The sequence below is a fragment of the Lathamus discolor genome, chromosome 15 (genome assembly GCF_037157495.1).
Source record: "Lathamus discolor isolate bLatDis1 chromosome 15, bLatDis1.hap1, whole genome shotgun sequence".
Lineage (NCBI taxonomy): Eukaryota > Metazoa > Chordata > Aves > Psittaciformes > Psittacidae > Lathamus > Lathamus discolor.
In genome coordinates, this window is record NC_088898.1 from 10,143,406 (window position 1) to 10,159,539 (window position 16,134).

At 45.8% G+C, this 16,134-nt stretch overlaps 1 protein-coding gene across 2 annotated transcripts in view; it reads right to left on the bottom strand.

Moving 5' to 3' along the window:
- The window catches only part of PNPLA7 (patatin like phospholipase domain containing 7), a 122,542-nt gene that overhangs the window by 100,287 nt on the left and 6,121 nt on the right, over nt 1-16,134 (bottom strand). For both annotated transcript variants that reach the window (XM_065695324.1, XM_065695325.1), the window contains exons 6-13: nt 14,659-14,747; nt 14,178-14,318; nt 12,567-12,726; nt 11,446-11,526; nt 5,614-5,742; nt 3,983-4,063; nt 3,123-3,267; nt 2,508-2,600 (exon numbers count right to left, since the gene is read on the bottom strand). In XM_065695324.1, coding sequence (XP_065551396.1) covers nt 2,508-2,600; nt 3,123-3,267; nt 3,983-4,063; nt 5,614-5,742; nt 11,446-11,526; nt 12,567-12,726; nt 14,178-14,318; nt 14,659-14,747 — 919 coding nt within the window. The remainder of the gene's footprint in view (nt 1-2,507; nt 2,601-3,122; nt 3,268-3,982; nt 4,064-5,613; nt 5,743-11,445; nt 11,527-12,566; nt 12,727-14,177; nt 14,319-14,658; nt 14,748-16,134) is intronic.

The window sequence follows — 16,134 nt, forward strand, 5'->3', positions numbered from 1 at the left end:
GTCTCCAGAAAAGGACACTCCATAACCCCCTGGGCAGCCTGTGCCAGGGCTCTGCCACCCTCAATGTAAAGAAGTTCTTCCTCATGTTGACATGAAACTTGTTGTGATTTAGTTTATGGCCCTTGCTCCTTGTCCTGTCACTGGGCACTACAGAAAAGAGTCTGGCACCATCCTCCTAGCACCCACCTTTGTTATACTGACCTGCATTGACTGGATCCCCTCTCAGGCTCCTCTTCTCCAGGCTAAGCAGGTCCATCAGAGAGAAGCTCCAGACCCCTGAGCATCCTTGTGGCCTCTGCTGAACCTACTCCAGCAGCTCCTTGTCTGTCTTGTACTGAGGAGCCCAGCACTGGATGAAGTGCTCCAGATGTGGCCTCACCAGGGTCAGTAGAGAGGGAGGAATCACCTCCCTCGATCTGCTGCCACACTGCTCCTCATGCACCCCAGGATCCTCTTGGCCCTCCTGGCTGCAAGGTCACACTGCCGGCTCACAGTCAACTTGTCATTCCCCAGTACTCCCAGGTCCTTCTCAGCTGAACTTACGAACACTTACTTCCAGGAACAACAGAACTAGTGAAGTTATCACATACAAAAGACCCTGTCGTCTTATTTCTTTCATCTAATTCTTCTGTCCACCAGCCCAGATGCTCCACCTGACTTATTTACATCTTTCCCCCATGAAGTTAAAGAGTGACTGTAACCTCAGAGCTGTGAAATCAGCTCTGATAACCGAGGCAAATCATGATTACCCATTACATATGCTCCTTCTGTCAGTAAAACTTCATCTTCTCTCTCTGCTAAGCTCTGTGTACTCTGACATAACTCTTCAGACATGTAACAGGAGAGAGGAAGGACAACTGGACATATTGACTGCTAAGTATGCAGGATCCTTCCACATAAAAGCTTCAAAGAACACACATGGACTCTACCTTAAGAGTGACAGGGCTGCTTGTAGGCAGACCTCACTGAACTACTGCATGTGCCTGGGGGAAAGTGGCTCCACTCAGAGTCAGCATCACTTAACTCACCACTGACTGGAGTCTGCTACTCCATTTTAGAATGCACAGTGCAAAACAACCCAACATGCGTGAAAATAAAGGCAAGTCTTGCTGGGTCAGTTCAGCATTTTCCCTTAATTGGTTTCTCTGGTTCAGAAACACAATCTACTTATCCTTAGCCAAAATCCTGCTTCCCTGTCACACCCATCCCTCTGGACAGCAACATGAAATGATGCTAAAATGTAACTGAGGCCTTGTACGTCTGCACAGCGCAAACAGAAGAGGGAGAGAATCAGCTCTCCATTACTAAAAATTAATAGATGTCTTCCTGATATCTATTTAGATATCAGGGAGAAGCTCTTCCCTGTGAGGGTGCTGAGGCGCTGGCACAGTGTGCCCAGAGAAGCTGTGGCTGCCCCATCCCTGGCAGTGCTCAAGGCCAGGTTGGACACAGGGGCTTGGAGCAAGCTGCTCCAGTGGAAGGGGTCCCTGCCTGTGGCAGGGGTTGGAACTGGAGGAGCTTTAAGGTCCCTTCCAACACAAACAACTTGGTATTTCTATGATACCCATTTTTCTCCTCCCTACACACAACCAACTTAACTTGATAGCAGCCAGTGTTAGAAGCTTTACACTGGGAAAGCCCTCAGCACTGAGGGCTTCCTGAGCCCACCTTCCTCCTTGTCTCCGTACTCTCTAAGCCTCACTCACCGTATGTTCTGATCTCCTAAACCATTTAACAGTCAACATAAGCAATACTTGTTATCTTCTAATGTATCCAGAGGACCTTTACTCCACCAATTAAATGACTTCTCTATTAACAGTATCTTCATAATGGCTACAGTATCTAAGCATGACCTTAACTACCTCAAGATGGTTGGTTTGGTACCTAGCTAAGGAAAGACAGACGCCTTCCTCCTGTGATTCACCCAAGAAGTTGCAGTTTCTCCACCCTCAACACAAAGCTAACCTAAACAGCTGGCTCAGAGAAGATATCTAAGTGCAGATGACAGAAGTTCACCAAACTGAATAGTGCAGCATCAAAACAGCTCATAAATGTCTCACCAGAGCATTCAGTGATAAGTCACCTTCATTACCCACTCAAAAAACGTTCCTCTATAAGCAACAAATCCATGTGATGTGCTCTGTGGGACCATCAGCCAAGCAAGAATCATGTGTCATCTTCTACATGAAAGATGACAGCATATTATCATAACTCACTGTTTCAGTTATATCAATTAATAAAGCTCTTCATTTTTGCAGGTGTCTTGGAAGACAAATCATTGTATGCTCCCCACTGCTAGCAAAGTCAGCAAGGGAATGCTCTCTTAGATAATAATGCATTTGTGACTTCAGAAAATACATTTCTGACACATGATTTGGGAAGCAGCCCCACTGCAAGATGACTGTCCAACACAAAGAGGAAGAGTAGCCAGTGCTCCAGAGAGCACATCTGCCGCACAGGATTAGATACATAACCCACTGCCCACAGCTTTGCCAAGCACTACTTACTAGAAGTCTCTGGAGACCCTGCGTAGGGAGGTGATGAAAGGCTTCTTCTGAAAATATGCTCAGAGTTTTCTGTACCAGAAATCTTCAGTGGGTCTGAAATTCAGAAACAGAAGTCGCACAGATCTAAGCACAGGACAGTCCCTCAAGCAATAAATTTCACTGACAGCAAGAACCTCTCACTGCCCACTTTGAAAACTCACTAAAGGCTGTGTTAAAGGCTTTGAAACTCCGGTGTTAAACATTGTCTAAACCTGCTTCCTGCTTTCCATTTAATTAAAAACTTTCAGGCTCAGAGGCAAAATTCAACTCAATCTATGTTTGTAGGTTTAGGTTTCATCCTGACACTTCAACCGGGAAGCCTGCACATACCCAGCCATCTGAGTGCAGCATTTTCACAGCCTCTCCTACAAAGTCAGTGTTAGGAGCCACTTTTTGCCCCCCCTCCTCCCTCAATATCATGAACACAGCAATAATTTCCTATTAAAGCAAAGGACAATTCAAAGACTTCAAACCTGAAACTGCAATCCCTAACTATTCTAATCAAATAAAGATCAACAACACAATGATTAAAGAACATCACAAAGGACAGTTACTACACACTTCCAGAGACATTACCTATTTCCAGTGCTTCCCCAGCTTTTTCCAGCTTCTCTCCACGATCCTCCTCTGATGCATTAGACACTTGTTTCTTCACTGCTTTGCTTGAGCCTCCTCCAGCTGTGACACTTGTCACAGAGATGAGGGGGATGGCTTGGCTCTGCTGCAAGACACAAAGTGCAAAGCAAACATAACCCTCTTACACCTTAAACAGGACTGGAGCCTGTGCTGACCCCGGGGCCTTCACCCACTTGTGGTAGTCAAACAAAGACTGTCAGGTATCTGCCAGCTCCCTCAGCACCCTGAGGTGCATCCCATCACAGCCCATGCACGGTACAGTTCACTTAAGTATTCCCTGACCTGATACTCTTCTCCTGAGGCTACATCCTTCTTTGAACTGCTGTAGGTAGAAGCGACTCAGTCTCAATAAATGTCAGGACTGTTCAGTCAGTGGCACAGGGTGCCCAGAGAAGCTGTGACTGCCCCATCCCTGGCAGTGTTCAAGGCCAGGCTGGACAGAGCTTGGAGCAACCTGCTTTAGGGAAAGGCGTCCCTGCCCGTGGCAAGGGGCTGGAGCTGGATGAACTCCCTTCCAACCCAAACCATTCTATAACCACTGACACATAGTCACGTATGTGCACAGTGGGGCAGATACACCAGTGTAAACCAACGCACTTCTTCAAACTTCTGAAATTTAAGCTTCCCTCCCATTCCCCAGACATCAGCATGGGCAAGGTTTTATGGGCTGTTTGTAACAAGGACCTTCTAGAGTATTCAATTAATACGTAACATTTGCTTTATGAGCTTCTGAAAGAAAGAAAACCTCCCCATGCCAAGACACAGACAGAGAGAGCAGATAAAGTGTACCCCAAACTCACACAGTTGAAGAGCTCTGTAGTCAGACCAAGGTAGTTGTGCAGTGCCAGGAATGTCACTCTCTGCAGCCTCACCATGATGATCTAGAAATGGAAATCAAGAAGCAACAGAATGGATTTAGTGTTCTCCCACACTTGTTCTAGCATTTAAACAGTTATGCACCAGAGTACTTGAAGGGAGTTCTTAAGACACAGACTGTACCCTAAGCTGAAACTCCTTTTTAGCAGTTGATAAATGAGGCAAAGACAAAGTGATTTCCCAAAGACTTCACAATCATCTGCTGGTACAAACTCTTGCTGCCAACCACCAAATTATGCTTTTTCGTTTTCTGTAAACACTAATAACAAATGTGCCCTGAAATAAAACCATTTCCTTCCAATTTTTCCCCTCATTATTCCAGCTGTCCCCATACAGAGCCTGTTCTCCTGCTCTACAAGCACTACACTCACACAAGGCACCACTCCCACCTGACCGTCCCCTGCTCTGCAGCTTATTCCCACTCTTAAGCCACCCCCTCTTGTATGCGCTCACATGGAGCAAATTAAATTGGCATAATGATCTGTTCTCTTCTGCCATCAGTATTAGAAGGTTCACATGTCACTCAAATTATCCAGGTACAAGGACAAAAGATGTAGAAGTGCGAGTAAAACAAAAGGACAGACATGAATGACTACTGCCCTGCAGGACAACACTGCAAACCCTCCAGACTGAGATCCTGAGTACACAGGTCCCTGTGCAGGCTTCCACACGCAGGATCACAGAACAGTTCGTGTTGGAAAGGACCTCATCCAGTTCCAACCCCTGCCACGGGCAGGGACACCTTCCACTAGAGCAGCTTGCTCCAAGCCCCTGTGTCCAACCTGGCCTTGAACACTGCCAGGGATGGGGCAGCCACAGCTTCTCTGGGCACCCTGTGCCAGCGCCTCAGCACCCTCACAGGGAAGAACTTCTGCCTAAGAGCTCATCTCAGTCTCCCCTCTTTATCTAGTATCTAATCTAAATCTCCCTCTCTTGTAATCAAGAGATAGACTTGCAGGGCTCACCTGAGAACTGCCTAAGCAAAGAAAGGGACGGTGAACTTAAAACCAGCACAGAGCGCAGCTCTTTCCTCAGGTGCTGACAATTCCTTCTCAGGTGGACATTCACATCAGTCTGAATTCGGTGAATTTTACAAAGCATCAGCCCCCAACAAACAGCTTCTAACAGTACATCGGTCCTTTCTCAAAACATGGAACAGTCTCTTCCACGCTCTAAGCCATTTTGAAGCATAACCATGAAGCAGAGCCCATGCCGGCATGTTCTACTCCACCAGGACCAACAAGCTTATAGGCAGGTCAGGCTGATTTGAGAGGTTATCACATGCAGAAACCAATTCAATAGTTGTGTATGTCTAACACCCACACATCTGCATTATTTCCTCCCAGACATAATTAATGCTGAGATCATGAAGTCTAGGGCTCTAAGAGCAAGAGGAGCAGCAGAACTAGTCCAAACCTTGACAAAAAGCTGCATGGAACAGCTCCATACTTGCACAAGCATGATGAGCTTGCTGAACTTCAACATGCCTTCCTCGTAACTTTGAAACTAGGGTGACTTCTGCCTCCACCCCAACTCTGCCTCACCCAGAGCTTACCTGTACCACTCGAACCAGAGTTTCAGGGTATTTCTGGAAGACGTCTTGAAAGGCACTTGCTGGAAGCCGCAGTATGGTGGATGGGGTGGCTGCTCGGGCTGAGACTGTTTTGTAGGGAGCAGGGTGGCCCTAAGGAAAGTTTCAGGGATGCAAAGTTAATCCACTAATTATCAGACCCAATCCTTCCCAATCACTGCCCACGTTTCTACTCTAATGTCATGTATGCCTGACAGACATTCTCTGATCACAAAAAGCCTCAAGCTTGTGCTCCATGACCTGCAGAACTCACAGCAGCAACTTCACTGGCATTGAACAGAGACAGGGGAATAAGAGCTACAAGGAGGTGTATTTATATCAGGTTCAGGGGAATGAGTCCATCAGCTCTGACACAGTTTTATTACAGACACAGCCAGGGTTGGAGTATTTCAACTTCAGCTATTCCAGACTGCAGAGAAAAGAAGCTTTCTTGGTTTTATTATCTGAACTGATGACCAAGCTGCTTGCTGCAGCAACAGTGACAGACTCACCCATCAGCAAAAATATAACAAAGTTGTATTATAATCACATACAAAATGGAATGAGGCAAACAGCAGGCAGACATCCTGTGTTCTAAGTTATATATATGTTTGTATCTTTGTGTATATATGTATATCCATATGAAATATTCCAAATGACAAAGACAAACAGCTCTTGATGTGAGATAAAATGAGTCCAGACCATCATGAGTTGCTTCAAGAACAGATGGAGAAATAACAAAGCAATGACAGATAAAACTGTAAGTGGGTACAAGAGATCTTTTTACCCTAGAAGGCAAAAATGTGGTTTAGGATTTTCCCTCTTGAATCAGAATAGAATTTAACAAAAAACTATCACCAAACACTTGGCTAAAGAACAGCACCCCTGCTAGCCCACCAGTAAATGCTGAAAAGAGTATTTAAGTCATGAATTCATTTAGTAACACATAAAATACGGATTTATCCAATATTTCTAAGATAAAACCTCATGAAGTTCAACTAGGCTAAGTGCAAGGTCCTGCACCTGGCTTGGTGCAATCCTCAGCACACAGGCTGAGAGATGAAGGAATGGAGCAGCCCTAAGAAGAATTTTGCAGTACTGAAGGATGAGAAGCTCCACATGAACCAGTTCAGCGTGCACATGAGCCCAGAACCCCCACTCGTGTGCTGGGCTGCACCCAGAGAGCGTGAGCAGCAGCTCAGGGAGGGGATCCTGTCTCTCTGCTGTGCCCTGGGGAGACCCCCCCTGCAGCCCTGATCCAGCTCTGGGGCAGCAGCACAAGAGGGACCTGGAGCTGCTGGAGCAAGGCCAGAGGAGGCCATGGGGATGCTGCGAGGGCTGGAGCAGCTCTGCTCTGGAGCCAGGCTGAGAGAGCTGGGCTGGGGCAGCCTGGGGAAGAGAAGGCTCCTGAAGGGGAGACCTGAGAGCAGCTCCAGTGCCTGAAGGGGCTGCAGGAAACCAGGAGAGGGGCTTGGGACAAGGGCCTGTAGGGACAGGCCAAGGGGAATGGCTTGAACCTGCCCGAGGGGAGACTGAGATGAGCTCTTAGGTTTTCAGAATGGCCAGGGCACTCCATCTAGCAAAAGAGGAGCATTTATCAGCCAAGTCTCAGCTCCACTGTTTGCCCAGGAGCTGTGAGACACCAAATATCCTTGAGAAAATATTCATATTGGGGAACTCAGCTGGTGGTTTGGAATAGCTGCTGCTTGGTCCCAGGGACTCCCTCGGAAGTGAATGTGCAGGCTTTAACTGTATTACTGGTTTTGGTTAGTATCTGTAAGGCAGTATCAGTATCAAACTTACAGAAGGGAGACTGAGATGAGCTCTTAGGCAGAAGCTCCTCCCTGTGAGGGTGCTGAGGCGCTGGCACAGGGTGCCCAGAGAAGCTGTGGCTGCCCCATCCCTGGCAGTGCTCAAGGCCAGGTTGGACACAGGGGCTTGGAGCAAGCTGCTCCAGTGGAAGGGGTCCCTGCCCGTGGCAGGGATTGGAGCTGGATGAGCTTTAAGGTCCCTTCCAACACAAACCAGGCTGGGATCCTATGAAAAGGAGCCCTTCTGTGCTACAGACTAGGAGCTAGGGAAGAAATGGAGTTTCTACTTCAACAGTCACCCTCCTTCAGAATCTTCTAAAGGTTCCTGAGCAGCAAAAGGCAAACACTAAACACAGAGATGTTACACACTGATTACACACACACTAATCTGCAAGTCTTCCAGAGCATCAGCCAGCTGACCACCATCACTGCAAAAGAATTTGTTTCCAGATTGCACAGCAAACCAAACAGCATATGTTCTATACAGCTATCACCACTGTGGAAGCAGAAGCTCCAGCTCTGTCTGCTGCTCTGGAAGTCAGAATAAGGCAGATTCTAAAATTAAATTAGATTAATTGGAACCAATTTGTTAATTACCCAACTCCAGCTGCCCTGCCTATGAAACATGGGGTAATATTAATAGCTTTGATTTCCGTGCTCCTGGGGGAGTTGAAACTTTCAACATCTCTGACTTCCAGTGCAGAGCTTCCAGGCGCCCTCAGAATCCCGAGCTCCTCTTAACTAAGTAAAGAAATTAACAAACGACATTTCTGGGCTTTTGCTGAACCCAGAAAAAAAATGCAACATTCCCCTTGTACAGCCCAGCTTAAAGCCTGCCTTTAGACAAAGAAGTCATTTAGAATTCTCCTATACTCAAATATAAACAAAAATGTATGGATACATCACTGTACCTGCCATTAACTCAATTTCTTACCAATCTCTGCACTGAATACACAGCATTTTTACTATGTTTAAATTCCATTGTCCTACAATCACACCCTGAGATCACGATCAGTAGTGAACTGGGTCTTTTTCAACAGAGAACTTTATGTTCTCAACATAGGTAACTATTAAATTCTATCTTGTTCTAAGAGCCGCAGAGTAATTAAGTATGGTAGGTGAGAAATGTCACAGAGAGAGAAGTAGCTGAATCCATATGACAGCTAATCACAGACTCATAGAATGGTTTGGTTTGTATTGGAAGGGACCTTAAAGCTCGTCCAGTCACAACCTGTGCCACGGGCAGGGACACCTGCTAAAGTAGTTTGCTCCAAGCCCCTGTGTCCAACCTGGCCTTGAGCACTGCCAGGGATGGGGCAGCCACAGCTTCTCTGGGCACCCTGTGCCAGCGCCTCAGCACCCTCACAGGGAAGAGCTTCTTCCCAAGAGCTCATCTCAGTCTCCCCTCGGGCAGGTTCAAGCCATTCCCCTTGGCCTGTCCCTACAGGCCCTTGTCCCAAGCCCCTCTCCAGCTTTCCTGCAGCCCCTTCAGGCACTGGAGCTGCTCTCAGGTCTCCCCTTCAGGAGCCTTCTCTTCTCCAGGCTGCCCCAGCCCAGCTCTCTCAGCCTGGCTCCAGAGCAGAGCTGCTCCAGCCCTCGCAGCATCTCCATGGCCTCCTCTGCACTCGCTCCAACAGCTCCAAGTCCTTCTCATAACCAAGTCCAAATGAATTTGGGTAAGAAATCTGCTACAAGATACACAGAAAACTTGCTGTATTCTCCATATCCCCTTGCTTGGATTTCATCTTCCTCTGCTCCAATCTGCCATCCTCCACACTACACCAGCACAGCTTTAACCCAGGGTTCTTGCAGCAACCAGTCACTTCTTTATAACCTCATCCATCATGTCCACTGCATTTAAACACACTCGAGCCTTGCAGGCTCACCTTTATCCAAGTGGCTTTTCAGCTTCTTTTAATTCTCAGACTTTCTTTTTTCCCCATCTAAGTCACTGTCAACTGATCCATATTCCTCCCAGTCCCTTCTTTTTCATTCCAACTGTGCCACCTGCTCACAGTTTTCCAAATACCATCTCCATATGGAGGACAAAAGAAGAGTAAACCCTAAAGCTCCAGCAATCAACAGCAAGCACTGTGTGCTCCTCCTCTGAGTTTTGAGCAAGCAGCATTTAGCTGGTCAGAATAAGAGAGACGTGCAGAACACGTCTCATGAAACAGCCACTATCTTTGTAGTTGGTGGATCTAAGGGGACTTTTCAATTTAAACAACTGGAAAATTTAATTAGAAAAGTGCCTGTTGTGTCACTTTCTTCTAGATTCAGTAAGAGGGCGCCACTTCTTGCAGCAACCTCTAATTTTCCTGCACATCTCTCAGACCAATGGGGTATCAGTGGTACAGCATACATTATAAAGTCAGCAAAAGGACTCACAAATTCAGCTCAGACAACTGAAATCCTCTCTGATACATTTCTTCATCTCAGATCCACATGTTTGGTGGTACAGTGGAACCTCATTAAGGGTTCACAAATCTGAATGCCACTGCCACATCTCCTCTGTTCTGATCAATGCTACTTTCTCTCTCCTTGCCCATTTTCATACTACTCCCTATGCCTAAAGTCAGCAAAGAGCATCAGGAAGAGGTAAAACAGAAATAAAACAACCAGTTCACAAAGCAGGAAAACCAGACAGAGAGTTGTAAAAATAAATGAGAACAAGTCACATTAGCAAGAGGAACGGCAAAGGGTTTGTTCTGTACCCATCTGCACACGGGTAACTCTTGGCAACACTTTCAATCATTTTGATTTTCTCATTTACCAGTGTTGTAACTAATGAGAGGAGAAAATAATAGAATGAGAATTACAAAAGCAAGACCAACATTAAGAAACCAACCACAACACATAATGAATGGCAACCACAGAAGGATTCCTTCTTGTTTATTCCGAAAGAGTATAGGCAAAGAAAACGGCTGGGATTGGTGTTCCTATATGATGGTCCTGCTCTTTGGAATATTGGCATTAAGAAAATTTACTGGTGGAAGAAAAGGGGAAAGATACCTCTGAATCCACTACTAATATGGATTTGACAGCAAGAACCAGACTGGCACAGCCCAAATTATTCACATTGCTTTCTACAGAAGAAAGTGTGACCAAGCTTTAAATTTGTTTCTCTTTCCATAGGTTTCGTGGAAATTATAGATATATTGAGATACACCTGCACCTAATAGTGGCAAAGAACACTCCACAGAACCATTAAAACTACTTACACAGAGAACAACAGCACCTTGTAATGAAAGGAGACAGCCAAGCATAAGAGAAACACGGTACAAGGTCAAACATGAACAACTTATTGATTACATTATCCTCACGCTCTCAACTATCACAATCTTCCAAGGAAGCACTTTCAGTGCTTGTGTATCATCAAAGATAATGAATTCCCCACCTTCTATTCAGGTATTGCTAAATAGATGCACTAAATAGTGACAATTCCAGCACTGGAATTCCAACCGCAACAAAAACCACAGCAGTAATCTGCGCAATAAACACAACCCACCAGCCTCTAGCTTGTTGCCTGTCAAAGAGCACAACCTTCAGAGGGGCACCAGCAGCATGAACATGGGAGGCAGAAATTGAACCCATCAGCTGGTGTCACAGTGTAATTACAGCAATAACTGACAGATTTATTCTCATTAGACTAAATAAATTCAATAAGTAACAAATCAGACAGTGTAAAAGCCAGGACTTGTGGCTCTAACCTGCTCCTCCTCCAACTGCTCTGTGACCTTGAGCAAATCAAACCATACCCCAGTTTTCCAGCCACAGAATAGTAATTCCAATCCTACTGCTTAACAGAAATAGCCAGTGTTACACTGGCAGGCTACACATCCCACAACCAGCTTACACAGAGCTAAGCTTACAACTGCGGAGGACTGGGAGAGGGAGAACTGGTCAAAGGAATATTCTCCATTCTGATCCTTTCCCGGTGACATTTAGAGTCATCTCCCACCAAAGAGCTCTGTGACAAAGTAGCACTGCTTGGTCATGAACTTACCGTGATCACATCAAGGATACTGAGAAGGCTGTGGACACTGTCTCCTGCCAGCACCTCCTTCACAACCACTTCTGTTCCATCCTGCAAGTGCAGCACAGAAGATCAGTGCAGGCTCAGAGCTGCACACCTGGCAGACAGGAAGCACTTCAGGAAGCTGCTCAGTCTTTGAGCAGCCCTAAAAGAAACAGTCTCTCACTGCAACTTGGGTGTTTGCTCTCTCTCTCTCTCTGGAAATGTGCTAATTCGAACCACTAAAGGTTTAAACCACCATTCTGAAAGCAATGAAGAAACTAAAAGCCAGTTTGTTCCAAGGGAGATGTGACCTGCTTGTTTTTGCTGTGGAACAACCACTTTAAAACAGCTCCCTTCACTTTGAGACAGAATCATCTCCCTTTATTTGAGGGGTTACATGTCAAGAGGGATGACATGTCAATGCTCTGCACAAAACAAAGAACAGCAAAATGCAAAACTATGCAGAAATCATGAAATGTGGCATAATTTACTAGGACAAACCTCTGCATTTTCAGCCACAAGAAAACTGTTCATAAATTAAAGCTAAACTCAAAGTTCAGTCAAGAAGTCATCCCATCTAAATTGGCAGAAGGGGTGTCAAGGGCTGCCACGCAGCATTTCAATACCCACAAAACAAGCCATCATTTCTTTTCCATGTTTACCCAAAACTGAATTCTGGATATTCCCCCTCCCAGGCAACCCTGCTACTACCACAGCAGAGTGTTACTGCATTGAGCGTACTCACATTCTTCTGCTCTGGATACCAAACTGGTCTATACAGCTACCAGCCAAGAACAGAATGTTCCCAACAGCACTCAGAACCTATCTTGCACCCTGTCTTCCCTCAGTAACTATGCAGCCAGAGCTCATGAGAACATTTCAGAATGCCTGGTCAGCATTGGGCTTTATTCTCTTCTCTAAGACACTAGGCACCATACTTAAAAACTTTGATCTTTACAAATACCATAGCTCTGAAGTAGTTTGAGGCAATCCTTTCTAAATCATGATGATTCAAACGTCTAAGTTTAATCAATGCTTAATGATTCATGCTGGCTTGTATGCTCTGCCAAGTGATTTATCTCAAGAACCACAGACCAGTTTGTTCTTACACTCTCCTGAATGCAGACTTCCAGCTTGCCATCCTGCACCACGTAGATGCTGTTATCCAGCTGCCCAGGGCGGAAGATGTATTCACCTTCATGCAGCTGCACAAAGAACATGTGCTTGCACAGTTCCAGGAAAAGAGGCTTCTCAAAGTGGCCAAGGACCCTGCAGGGAAGAAAAGGCAAAGGGACACCTAAAATTAACATTGATCTTGGAAAATCCTTCCTATATTAGCAGAGCCCCTTGCACAAACAGCAGAGGAACCCCAGAGCTGGTCATGCCATGGCAAGAAGAGCAGAAGTCCTCAACACAAGAGCACTGTGAAACACTGAAAACACTGGAGCTCCTTTTTGAGTAGCTCCCCAGACAACATCAGCAGGCTCCAAAGGAAGTACATCCAGTCTTCCTCAAGCCAACAGAAGCTTTGGAAGGGGGAGAAATATAAAAGCCTGCAAGATTCACACACTGCGCAAGAAGTTACCCCATGGAGCTTTCCCTTTCAGTACAGCTCCCAGCCCACAAACCAGAACATGAGGAATACTGAAAAAAAGGGGGAAAATTCCTGTCATCTGCATGTACTTGTAAGTCTGGAATATTCCATCTCCTGCCAGTAAAGTGCAATTGGGCTTCTCTGACATTGAAACTACCCGTTTGCTACCAGGCAGACAGAAATGCGCATCTTAAAAGCTGATCAGCACAGCACCAGAGGGACCCTCTCATGTCCCCATGAGCTCCCATTTAACAGGCTCAATCAATCAAATTCTACTGCAACATCAATTAGTCACAGGAGGTCAGAATTCCACAGCAGAAAGTTCAGGTGACTTAAATTGCAGTTTTAATAGAGAGTGTTTGACCTTCAGGACTAAATTGTACCATAATTGGGAGAGAAATGAGCATGGACAAACAAAACCAAAATTACAGATCAGATCTCACCCTCTTTGCTGGGTCAGCAAATTTAACCCCTTGCTGAATAGGCACAAAGCCCATCCCTTATCTCAACCCACCAAAGAACTGTGGGGATTAAGTTAACTTTGATTCCACTTGCACACTTTTTAGTCCAATAAGTGAAGATTCTGTAGTTTCTAGATTTGTCAATATGGGATCTAATTAACATTTACCAATTTTGGTGTTTTCTGTACCAAAAAATTAGCTGATATAATCTAAAGGGGATTTTTTAAAATGCACTGACAGGAATCTGCTCATGTTAGAATAGCTTTACTGTTCACTATCCTGAATTCAGGCCACTAAGCCATGTCCTTTTAGTTTTTTTAATGCACTCAAATATTTCCCTACAGTTTTTAGAGACTTAGATGTTATCCCTGGCAGTGTTCAAGGCCAGGTTGGACAGGGCTTGGAGCAAGCTGCTCTAGTGGAAGGTGTCCCTACCTGTGGCAGGGGGTGGAGCTGGATGAGTTTTAAGGTCCCTTCCAATACAAACCATCTGGGTCTCTATGGTTTATTCTTTCCTCATGCTCAGATGAATTTTCAGTCAACTCCTTAAAGGTTCTGACCATGCAGTGATAAAATTTAAGACTTGACACAAACTGCCAAATACTCAGATCACCTGAACATCCAACAAAACTCGCATCCAAACTTATCTTCCCATTTAACGTTACCTGACATTTTTAAGCATGTATAGGACTTCGGAAGGCAAATGGGAATTCTTGACATCAAACTCTGTCAGATCTGCCTCTAGCAAAGAGGGAGGCGGCTCTTTCGGCTGCAGAGTGGGACATTCCTTCTTAATCCGCAGAATCCTGCAGAGAAAAACACAAGGGAGGAAGTTCAGGAACTCCATTTGTCTTAAGCATGGGCTTTGCACTGCCATCACAGCTGAGTGCAATAGTAGAGAACACTGTGCCTAAAACCAGCCATTATCAACCAGATAGAACAGGGGTGTTCCACCCTCCTGCCCTCCTTCAGCAAAATCAGACACCCTGCTGCAGGCACAAACCATTCTGTGTCAGCAAAACTCCCCAGGAAAGTGTCAGGCTGTGAAAAACCAGCAGCTATGGAGAAGTGTGATGCTTGGGATAGGTTCCACACCACAAAGAACAAACCCCAAAACCAGCCTCCATGGCCCAAAGGCCCAGGTACCTTTTAGCCAAAGATAACACTTTTGCACGCTTCCGCATCCGCTGGCGAGGCACAGTGTTCCCAACCAGGGAGTTTGGGAGGGTTGTAACCTAGGGGGAAATAATGACAACAAAATCACTCATTAAAAACTGAAACATGAACACATTATTACAACCTCCAAAGGCTCCAACTCTCATCTACCAAGCCATGAGACAATGAGCAGAGTGAAGCACTCGTGTGAGGCCCCAGAGGACTGGAACAACATTGATTCCACGATCAGTTTCTTTCCAGAAAACAAGTTTAGTAAGTGACTAGTACAGTGGTAATGGAAGCTAGAGGAAAAGAGCCCTTAGCTACAGGATTCTTACTCAGAAACACCCAATATCAGGCAGCCAAGTGACATGTAAAGCACTGATGCTCCCATGGCACGCTGGAATACTCCCAGACTGGGGCTTGGTTCGTTTTTGCTGGAGACCAGCAGCACCCAGACCTGCAACAACGCGTTCACCCGGTTTCAACGGTGACAAAGTGCCACCTGCTGGACAAACGCAACAACTGCAAGAGCAGGAAAACCCCTCCTGAGTTACCTTTAAAACATTCTCCGTTTGTTTCTCCAGGAGTTGAACCCCAGGAGGAAGTTTCTCTCACAAAAACAATCTGAAATTAGTTGGGAGGCTCTCTGGTGGATTTCTGTGGGGGTGTTTTGTTTAAGTAAAATCTTTATCAAAACTCCACGAAGTACAACCATCAGAAGTTAGTTTGTCACAGTCTAGGTCTTATACAGGAATAACAGCAAAAAGCAAGGTCTAAAATTCCAAACCAAACACTACCTGAAATGATTTACCATGGGGAATTCTAAGTGTTCGTTATGTCTTGTGTTCCATATGAACAGCTGTGTTGAAGAACATTAAAATCACTGGCAACACACACAACTTTCTTTCACTGAGGGCTTTTTTGGCCAAGTTCTACGCAAAGACTGCTCTGCAAAGCAAAAGCAAGGCTCAGGAGTAACCTCCTCCTTCCACAACAAAACAGAGCTCCAGAACTGAGCATTAAACCCAGCACAGTGTCTAATTAAGCCCAAGCATCTGAATTCACTCCAGCACAGACCAGCAGCGCAGAGGCAGAGGGCTGTAGTGCTCCTCAACAAGCAGGGACTAACAAAGCCAGGTTACTTACCTGCACCTCGTTTTAATACAGATGTTGGGTTTAGGTGCCCCAGCAACATAGGAGCACACACACACTCAAGCCTGTCACCCTACAGGGCACAGCTCAGACCCCTCAGCCATGCTCTGGCTTTGTTCCCAAAGGGGGACAGTCTCATTCCTGCCTCCCAGCTCCCTCTGGGAGCCCACCAGACCCACGCCCTGGTTCTGGCTCTATAATAGGAACGGCAGAGAGCCCTTAGGATAAAACAGCCTTTCTCCTTCACTGTCTGTACCCATCATCGTTCAACAGATGACTACAAGCAATCAATAACCATCTGGTACTCTGAAA